Source organism: Teleopsis dalmanni, chromosome 2, assembly GCF_002237135.1.
Source record: "Teleopsis dalmanni isolate 2A chromosome 2, ASM223713v2, whole genome shotgun sequence".
In the NCBI taxonomy this organism is placed as follows: Eukaryota; Metazoa; Arthropoda; class Insecta; order Diptera; family Diopsidae; genus Teleopsis; species Teleopsis dalmanni.
This window is the reverse complement of record NC_051847.1, coordinates 102,012,484-102,022,486: the sequence shown is the minus strand read 5'-3', so window position 1 is coordinate 102,022,486 and position 10,003 is coordinate 102,012,484. Positions and strand designations below refer to the sequence as shown.

General features: G+C 30.4%; 1 protein-coding gene across 2 annotated transcripts in view; it reads right to left on the bottom strand.

Moving 5' to 3' along the window:
* Positions 1–1,006: 1,006 nt before the first annotated feature.
* The window catches only part of LOC119685742 (calcium/calmodulin-dependent protein kinase type 1), a 28,195-nt gene continuing 19,198 nt past the window's right edge, over positions 1,007–10,003 (bottom strand). For both annotated transcript variants that reach the window (XM_038100112.1, XM_038100113.1), the window contains 3 exons: positions 6,326–6,452; positions 6,181–6,268; positions 1,007–1,382 (listed from right to left, as the gene is read on the bottom strand). In XM_038100112.1, coding sequence (XP_037956040.1) covers positions 1,053–1,382; positions 6,181–6,268; positions 6,326–6,452 — 545 coding nt within the window. In that variant the 3' untranslated portion in view covers positions 1,007–1,052. The remainder of the gene's footprint in view (positions 1,383–6,180; positions 6,269–6,325; positions 6,453–10,003) is intronic.

The window sequence follows — 10,003 nt, the reverse complement described above, 5'->3', positions numbered from 1 at the left end:
TCAATATAACTGTAGAAACTTGTACAACTTTTGCTTTATTGCGAGTATGGATACAAAAAATTATCACAATATGCAGACAAGCAAAGCTATGATGTAAAAGGTGCGAAGCAACGCGCACTAGCAAATTACACAATTTACACAAATTACACAATGTTTGAGCTTGAAAAAAAATAATAGGAACATCAATGGCCAATAACAATTTTGAATTGGTGATGCAGATATTGAATGTACATATATGATTTTGTGATTATGTTGATATTGTTGTTTATCTCTTTCCGATGTAGCATTGCATTTCGTATACTTTTACTTTACAAATAGACATATTCAGGAAAGCTATTTCCAGCTCATCAAAGAGATGGATATGGGTCAGATGTGAAAGATTAAAAAATTGGAACTGAGTATATTTTCGTGTGTCGTATGAATTATCACAACTTATTTATTTTATATTGGTACAGTTAATAATAATCATGTTACTTTGGAGATTACTTTGGCAATTGTCATTGCCAATCGATGGTAATATGAGCTCAATGAGTAGGTGAAATTCTAAAATTTTTTTCGAACTTTAATATAAGCCACTAACCCCCCGCTACTTCTATATGCCACACAAGTATCGAGTAGAAGGGCTCCAATTTAAATTCTACGATAAGCTTGATAAGTAATTCAATATGTTTTGGACTTCACAGGATCTTCGTAATGATTTTAAGCGTTTGACTTTATAAGTGAATACCGTGATTAAAACAAAATCATTATGAAAAATTTGCAAAAAGAAACATGGTTTTATTATTATGATAAAGTTTTTTAATATATCAACAAGTTTTTTTTAAATATATTATATAAGAGACACACTTTGTGATATATAAGATTCTTCAAGGACACATATTCCGACGGATAAGCAACACATTATATTAAGCAAAGAAGATAACATAATGTTAATTATTCTCTGATTTCTTAACTATGAATGTAGGGATATCAAGGTTTTTCCAGACACTGTAATATTTGGCGGGTATTTAAAAACATTTTTTTATTAATAAACTTTTAAATAAATTAAACATTTATTTTGGTTCGCCACTTCCATTAAAACACGCTTTTGTCTTATTTGAGTTTCTTTGGTAATTATCATCTTTTTCACAAATATTATCTCCCGATGATATAACATTTGTTTCTGTTTTCTCATTTCTTACATTAGTAGTATTGGGGTCATCAATTAACGTGCTACTACAGAATGTTGTTCGCCGGCTGTCGGTTGTATATTCAATATCCTTGTTTAAATTATTTTTGCTGCTACTCCAATCAGTTACATCACTTTTCGAATTGGTGTTAGAACTGCTATTTAGTGCCATACGCTGCATTTGTCGTATAACCGTAGCAGCGTAGTACGCTTGCTGAAAAATAAAGATAATATTAAAGTATAGAAATATAAAATATTAGGAAATATGTATTTACACATTTGATTATAAAAAAAATAGATCGATTAATTTATATATTAATTTATAATACCTATAACTACCACGGATATATATATATATAACCGTAACTGCAATAACTAACAATACATTAAAATAATTGGACTTGATGAGGTAGTGCTTTTATTTTAAAATTCAATCGTTTTGAAACGGTTATCTTCATAAGATAATTATTTTAATTATTTGTTGTTTGATTAGTTAATTTTCACGCTGTATCTGGCGAAAACATATAAGCCTGTTATGTATACTGTTTACAATAAACTGTTTTAAATAATATTCAATAAACAAAGTAAAGTAAATACTCAACAGTGTATGAATAAGGAACAATAATATTATACAGTCAAGGTTCATGCATAGTAAAGATTTAATTTATTGTTTATTATTTAAAACTAAAATTGTAAACAGTACAAATGATCGCCTTATATGTTTTCAAGAGCGATTACAATGACACTCCACCTTGAGCACAAAGTAAAAAAAACTTCGAAACGTCGGCGGTAGTTATACAGAATACAAAACAAAAATAAAAACTAATAAAACTGAAACAAGCTTTTATTTTTTGCACTTCAGCCTTCTTATTAATTATATAACACAAAGAAAAACATAAAAACACAAACATAAACCTAATCTCCCTATTTTTGTTTAGCGCAAAGATCGCAATGTTTCATGTCAGCTAATTGCTTAGGACACAACTTATTTAGCCTTCAAAGTTCAAAACTATTAAGACTGATATAGTAATCCAGACGTAGACAACGTAAAAAAATTAAAATCTAAAAAAAGAATAATTGATCTATAACACACACGAACGCAAAACAAAATAGAAACAGAAACAACGCAAGGTCAATCTTAACACCGAACGGATGGAATACAATGAAGTGCTCAATACTTATAACAGCGCATAAATGTTGTGTTGGATCTACTCTTAAGCTATCTTATAGCGTTATAGATTTGTAAATCTAGATTTACTCTAGATCTGTCAAATTTTTTCTTTTTCTCCGTTTATGACATCATCATTTGCACAAAAATAATGCAGGGTTGCTTTTACTTATTTTCAATTAATTTTTAGGTGACAGCTCGTCCAGTCCTGACGATGAGTCAACCTCGATGTTGTTAACGTCTTCGGTTTTGCTTTCGATCTTGTCAAGTTCGAGACACGAATGACACCATTGTTTAAGTTTAACAGATGAGAAAATTGAGTTCAATTTACGGTTTGTTGTTTTCACCTGTGGTATATCTTCAACGAGATATTGGTCTTTTGGAGGTACTTTAGAGATGACGTAGGGTATTTAGTGTTTTGGTTCAAGTTTTCTAGATTCACCAGCGGCTGCGGAAACGGATTCGTTTTCGATGACGAGGTGAGTGATGAGTTTTCGATGATGAGATCACCTTTTTTTTAGACACACAGCTTTGCATGCGCAGCGTCGAAACGAGTCTTTTAGCGCTCACGTTCCTGCTCGATATTCTTGGCAACCTGCTGACGCTTTTCGGCGGCAGTTGGAAGAATAATTTTTGTTTTATTATCGTTGTAAATGCCGGCAATTAGTCGATTCTGGGTGACATCTCGTAATTTAAAATCAAATTCCAGTTTATTTGCGAATTGATAGTCAACTGGAGATTATGGATCATAAGATCCCAGTCTTTCGGATTTTTTGTTGTCTTTCACAGGAACGATAATAATGTGTAATTGGCTCGTTCAACCTGACCGCTAGAGTGCAGTGTACGTACAGCAGTTTTTATGTGATTTATTTTTATATGATTTATATTAAAAAATAACTGGAAATTTAGCTGAAAAAAGAAGTATTTTTATAATATAAACAAAAATGAGATAACACAAGGATTACAAAAACGAACAATGATTAAAAATTAAAAAACACCTACAAATAAATTCGAAGTCCTCTTTTGAGATCATTGACAACAGGTGCGCTGTCATTTAGAACAGGTACCGGACTGCTACTAAGTATTTCAATTTTTGAAAAACTAGTAACTGCTCCGCTTCCCAAGTAAAAATATGTTCCGACGTTTGAATTGGTTTGTAATTGGTTTGGGGATTAATGAATAGTCTTGAATAATTTTTCTAAAAAACTCGTCAAACTTAAAATCGGAGGACTTCGAATATATTTGTAGGTATTTTTACATTTTTAACCACTCTTCCTTTTTAAAATCCTTGCGTTATCTGATTTTTGTTTATATGACCCAAATACCCTTGAGAAACGGTTTAACCCTTCCTCAATTGATTGGCTTGGTATAATGATATCGTCAAGGCACATAAGAATTGCTCCTTTACTTATGTGTGAGGAAATTTTGTTAATAGTAAAGTCCATAAGTAATTACAAAAGCGGTGTACTGCTTAGTTGATTCTTCAATTTCTATTTGGTGGTAACTCATACATAAATTTAATGTCGTGAAATACCTATTTCTGTCAAGTTGAGCAAATTGTTCTTCCATATTTGGCATGGGATACGGATTTTTCTTTGTGATTTTGTTTAAACACCTATAGTCGACACAAAGTCGATGTTCATGATCTCCATTTTTTTCTTAACTAGTACGATCGAAGATGCGAATGGCGAATCGGATGGTCGTTTAATATCGCTTTCAAGTAATTCCGCGATATTATGGGTTACAATTTCACGTTTTAGAAACGGTGTTTAAAAAAGTTTCATACAGATAGAAGTGTCAATTGTGAGTTGTATTTTCATTTTATTAGTCACACACTTGTCTATTTCATCAGTAGATTCGGCAAATTTGGTACTATATTCTGATAAAAGACGTTTTAATTTTTGGGTTTCAAATTTGTTCAATTCGACAGTAACTTGTGAATTTTCTATTTGGCATCGATCGCCTTCTATAATAACAAATTTTCCATCACGACACAATTTATCTCTACCAATATTTATAATATTTTCCTTTTCAAGTCAGATTCGTTGATGCCATTCACAACATGTCTTGCGTTTGCTGGTTCTGTAAGTTTGCTTTTCTTTTCCAAAGCATGCTGTTGGACTGCAAATAACATTGATTGATCATCCCAGCCAGCTCCTCTTTTAAACTTCGTGGGAGTTTAGACATATTTGTACTCACAGTGACTACAATCCAAAAATCTTCCAATTGCAGATAATAAATTAAACAGATAATAAAATTCTTTATCGATCACGCAGTTATAAATTTAATAATTTAATTTTTAGAAGAAAGTTTTCTGACAGAGCTTGGTCCTATACCCAACATTGTGGAATATTAAATACAACGGCATTTTAAAGCAGAGGGTATGCAGACAGGGCCCAGATTTTAAGATTCGCCGATGACAGGTAAATAAAAAGCATATCAGCATAGTAGAAGATGTAGTAAATAGACCCATTTGACAAGTACAAAATTAACTATAACCAGTGGGACCAAACCTCGTAAAGAATAAAGCCGAGTCAGTGTCAAAAAAACCGAGTCAGTTTACAAGTCAAAAAATATTTGGAAATGTAACCATAAATATGAGAAATACTAATATAACACACAAATCCTGCTTAAAATACGCATGAGTCATAAGATTCTGATTAAAACACCATTAGCAATAATGAGTAGTAGTAAATGTATTCATTAAGTTCGAACTTGGTCGAAAGTAATTAAGTAATTAAATTCTAATTACGAGGTACAACTTGATTATTTTATATGTAGCCCCAATATAATAGAAAGCTATTTTATATAAGGCAAGTAACGCATAGGCGGAAAAGTAAAAGCATAAACAGATTGTGCGCGCTTAGAGTATATTGCGGTTTTCACATTACATCTGAAGAGGCGGTTTTGGGATTTTTTTTCTTTTTTTTTTTATTAGGACTCAAATGTGTGGTGTTATAATTGACAATATTTAAATTACAATTGTAAATAAAAACATATTTGTGTTAGTTTGCACTTTTTGTAATTAAATTAGATTTCGAGAGAAGAAATGGGGTTCCAACAAAACTTCAATTTCGAATTTTATTTACGAACATGTAAAGTTGCAAGAATTAGAAATAATAAGAGCATTGCGAAATGATCACAGCAGTGGCAGTAAAGTGCAAATAATAGACATACAAACAGTATTATTTTAATTATATTAAATTATATTAAATATCGAACCATTAATGCAAAGAATGCATGATGAAGCAGATTTTAACTTACTGCAGCTCCTTACGAGACATGGCTAATTAAAATCATGCCTAAACAGATTTGGTCAGAAACAAGACTGTTACTGCACATATAGCGAAAACGTTCCGGAGGCCGTTCAACACATAATCTTTGACTGTAGAAGATACAACCCAGCGAGCTAGACCCTGCATGTTGCTCTTGGAAATATAGCTTCAACTGAAAAAGTAATAGGACACTTACACATTAACTCAAAAAATACACTGAACGCCACCTGTCACTTTGATATCGAGTTGAGTTCGAATCCAGAAAACGGGAAAAATAATTGTACCGTTTTTTGGGATTTCGTTGACAAACATAAAATAATAAATTTGCCATATTATTGCAATCGCTTTAGCAATTGATGGTCTTTAAAGCTTTTTACACAGCTAAAAAAAAATTGCTTAAATCAGTGAATATTTTATATTTTAGGTGCTTTGCTATATTTAGTGAAACGTACCTAGTAAATATCATGATCTGACAAATAATAAACTTAAGGGATATATCTTTAAAATTGGTAGTAAAATGTAACTTAACAAATTAGACATTTGTACTTTAAAAATTTTATTATAATTACCTTCCAACGTGATTTTGCAAAATTCTTTTTCAATTGCTCTGATACAGTGCCGTGAATATTTTTGTTGCTAGCCTCATTTCCAGAAATCCTATTGAAAAGAAAATGTTATTTAAATAAAAAATCTCAGTATTTCTTAAAAGAATACCACGGATGTCCTAAAGCTTGTTTGCACGTAAATCGCTTATCAACATTAACACACATTAAATTCTGTATAAAATGCTTTGCAGATTCACTTATTTCATCCCAATATGGTGAGTCGAATTCAAATTCACCTGAAATCATATGGAATGAGAAAATTAGCACACATTATTTTTTAAATTTACAAATAATTTGAATTAATAACTTCAGGTCATTAAATGAGTTATAAACACGAAAACAAAATAATAATTATGAAATACTTATTTTAATAAGTATTTGTCATAACATTGATCCTACATATGATGCTTACTTTATATATTTTCTCTTTGCAAAAAAATTCCAAAAAATATAAATTAAATTTGCTTTACAATATATTTCAAAAATAATTATAATTATTTGCCTTTAACTCCTCGTATCTACTTCCACGTACAAATTACTCATACATTCTGATTTTTATTTTAAAACGCATAAATAATTATTATACGCGGGTCACAATTTATATTTTGAGCCTAATAATAAACAAAATATTAACTTATCTTTAAAAAAATTTTATTTTTTCACGAAGTATTCTCCTTTATGACACTAATGCATCATTCGAACAATTTGTCAAAGCACTTTTTCCAATCCTCCTCAGACATCTCCAAAACATGGTTTTTAAATGCAACAACGGCTTCTTCCGCAGACAAAAATTCTCCGAGAGCACATTTACAAATCATAAAATACTCAGCGAGAACAGTTGCTTTTTCTTGATTTGTGAGCGCCCAAGTGTTATCTTCTTTTTTAAGCGGTGTGCAATGGAGTATGGCACGATTACTACTCTTTGTCACTTTCCATAAGAAGTGATTTGTAACCTTTGTAGCACTCAATCTTGAGATAAAATTTGATATATTTTTTTTCTTTCAGTCTCTAATAATTCTTTCAGCTCTTTTCTTAATTTGTTCATCTTTGTCGCAGAAGAAAGTTAAAATTAAGAAGATAACAATGGCTGAAATAAAAACTATCATCGCCGTTAACATCAACCCAAAAAAATCACCAAGCTATGATGAGATAACTGATAAATTTCTTCTAGAATTATCTGTAATAGCTATCATTTACATTAGAAACATCTTTAACTGCATGATTAGCAATAAGATTTTCCCTTCTGCTTAGAAACTAGCGAAGGTTGTAGCAATACCTAAACCAAACAAAAATGCTTCAATTGTCAACTCTTACAGACCGATCAGCTTATAACCCATCTTATCCAAACTATTTGAAAATCTTCTTTTCTCCCGACTGGAACCAATAATACAAGAAAACAACCTATTGCCAAATCACCAATTTGGATTTCGTAAAAACCATTCTACTATTCAGCAAATTCATCGGGTGGCTAGTAAAATAGCAATGAATATAGACTCTAAGAAGATCACTGTGGGTGTCTTTTTAGACGTAGCTAAAGCATTTGACAGCGTCTGGCACATAGGATTGCTTTACAAACTATCAAGAGTATTGCCTGTCGATTTTTATATATTACTGAAGAGCTAACTTAAAGAGAGATATTTCTTTGTGCAATATCAAAACCACACATCCCAAATGATAAAAATAGAAGCCGAGTTCCCTCAAGGGAGTGTATTAGGCTCGATTCTGTATCTTTTATACACTGCAGACATTCCTAAGTCAAAAAGTGGAAAAATACTAACTGCAACGTTTGCTGACGACACTGGACTTTTATCAACAAACATCACAAAAGCAACTACAAACCTTCAAAATCGTCTAAACGAAGTGATGCATTGGTCTGACACCTGAGAGATAAAGATAAAAGCCGAAAAAAATCTCCAAGTTATTTTTACCAAAAGGAAATTGTTAACATTAATATACCAATCCGCAAGAAAGTCAAATACTTGTGCATGCTATTAGACCAAAAGCTGACTTGGAAGGAGCACATAATTCAGAAGAAAAAGGAAGCTCATCTGAAGATTTGTAGATCTATATTGGCTTCTTGGTAAAAATTCCAGTCTGTCAATAAATACCAAACCACTAATTTACAAAACTGTTATTATTCTGATTTAGAAATATGGAATTGAAATATGGGGAACCACCTGCAAGACTAATATAAATACTATCCAAAGGCTGCAATCGAAAATCCTGCGAACGATAGTAGATGCTAGATGGTACATCAGAAATGATGATATTCACAAAAACCTGAATATCCTAACTATACATGAAACAATTTAAAAAAGCAGTGCTAACCACTTATCTAAATTGCTTCAGCACACAAACTTAGAAATGAGTAAACTTCCTGCTTTTGTGATGACTGTAATAAACAATGACGTCGTCACAAGAATAAATTTACTATTATCAATAATTTTCCTTGGATGTAAACTTTATCAACAACACTACCCATTTCCCTTGGGTTTGAACACAAAATTTGTGTTTTTGCGTTATATGCAATGAATTTGAGTTGAGCTACACACCGCAATAACAACAACCGAAATCTCGTTAGAAGTAACCAGTATAAAAGGCAACGAACAATCGAACAAACATGACTTGAACAGTGCGCAAAAGCAGCACTTAGAACAGTGCGCATCACAGCAAGTGCATGGGCACTTGATCACAGGCCACGGCGCAGAGCACTTCGCAGCACAAAAGGAAACATTTAACAAGGTAACTAAGTAATTTATAACACATTGATTCCCAACCTACCAACGTAGCCTAGTCGCTAACGCTAATTCCAAGCAACGTAGCCTAGTCGGTAACGTTGATTTCCAACCTATCAGCGTAGCCTAGTCGGTAACGCTGATTCCAAGCAACGTAGCCTAGTCGGCAACGTTAATTCTCTTCCTAATACTTATCAGGTTTTCTTACTACAGGAATTATAGTAACTTTCAATATTTGTAATTGCTAGCAAATAAGTATTAATAGAAACATTGTAAACAAATTTATTTTGTAAAAATAAATTAATTAAACTAAAAATAGTCCGGTTTTTTTAAATTATTATACAACAAGAAAATTCGGGGTTATAAAGAAATTTTCTTGTAACAACCCTGGGATCCGGCGAGCGAAACCTCGGCGAAAAGGTTCATTACACCTTGGAACTAGGGTACAAAAAACGCCTTAAACGTCTTAAACGAACATTTCCAACCAACTTAAGTATTAAGTATTAAATTAATTTGAATTCTTTACTTAACAAAAAAAATGTTAATGTTTGTTAATTTATTATTATTTATTTTATTTATTTTATTTATTTAATTTATTTTATTTATTTTATTTATTATATTTATTATATTTATTTTATTTTATTTATTTTATTTAATTTATTTTACTTATTTTACTTATTTTATTTATTTTATTTATTTTATTTATTTTATTTATTTTATTTATTTTATTTATTTTATTTATTTTATTTATTATATTTATTTTATTTATTTTATTTGTTTTATTTTATCTTATTTATTTTATTTATTTTATTTATTTTATTTATTTTTTTACTTTATTTATTTTATTTATTATATTTTATTTATTTTATTTATTTTTTTTATTTTATTTATTTTATTTGTTTTATTTTATTTATTTATTTAATAAATAAAATATTTTTTTTATTTATTTATATTTATTTTTTATTTATTTAAGATAACATGTTATCTTAAATCATGATTTAAGATAACTCAAACTTCGAAATTTTCATTTGTTAAAAGTATTACTAGATATT